General features: G+C 49.5%; 1 protein-coding gene across 1 annotated transcript in view; it reads left to right on the top strand.

Moving 5' to 3' along the window:
* LOC119592412 (MAM and LDL-receptor class A domain-containing protein 2-like) overlaps positions 1 to 574 on the top strand; it is a gene marked incomplete at its 3' end in the record, with an annotated part of 16,276 nt that overhangs the window by 6,273 nt on the left and 9,429 nt on the right. Inside the window, 2 exon segments of the mRNA XM_037941233.1 lie at positions 26 to 263; positions 422 to 553. Coding sequence (XP_037797161.1) covers positions 26 to 263; positions 422 to 553 — 370 coding nt within the window.

Raw genomic sequence — 574 nt, 5'->3', positions numbered from 1 at the left:
CTTTCAAAACCTACCACCCCCTCAGATCCTCCTGGAGGGTCTGCGTCAGAGAGGCAGGGAAGGCTTCATGGCCTTTGACGACCTGTCTGTAGAGCGAGGTCCCTGCGGCGCCCCCGGGTCGTGCACCTTCGAGGGCGGCATGTGCGGGTGGGCTGACGGAGGCTCCATCGGGGGTCATTATACGACTAACGACTGGCAGTGGATGCAGGCGGAGAAATCCGAGAACGGCCCTGTAGTGGATCACACTACTTACTCGGGACAAGGTCGGGTTTGTCCAGAGATTTCGTGTTTATTTTATACTCTTATCTGAGTTCCATGGATCTGAGACTTTTTTTCTACAGCGGTATTATCAAGTGTGTGTGTTGTAGTTATGATTTCAGTGCTGTTTCTTTAACGTTGTTTCTCTCTTGCATATTTACAGGTCATTACGTGATAGCTGATGTGGAGGAGTGTTATCTTTCTGAATGTTACGCCAATCTCGACAGTCGTGATATCAGGCCAACCAATGACACCTACTGCTTGTCCTTCTTTTATAATGCACGGTACCTGGGTGGTAAGTATGGATTCTTCTACA

This window comes from Penaeus monodon, chromosome 30, assembly GCF_015228065.2.
Source record: "Penaeus monodon isolate SGIC_2016 chromosome 30, NSTDA_Pmon_1, whole genome shotgun sequence".
NCBI lineage: Eukaryota > Metazoa > Arthropoda > Malacostraca > Decapoda > Penaeidae > Penaeus > Penaeus monodon.
This window is presented reverse-complemented; position numbering and strand designations above follow the sequence as displayed.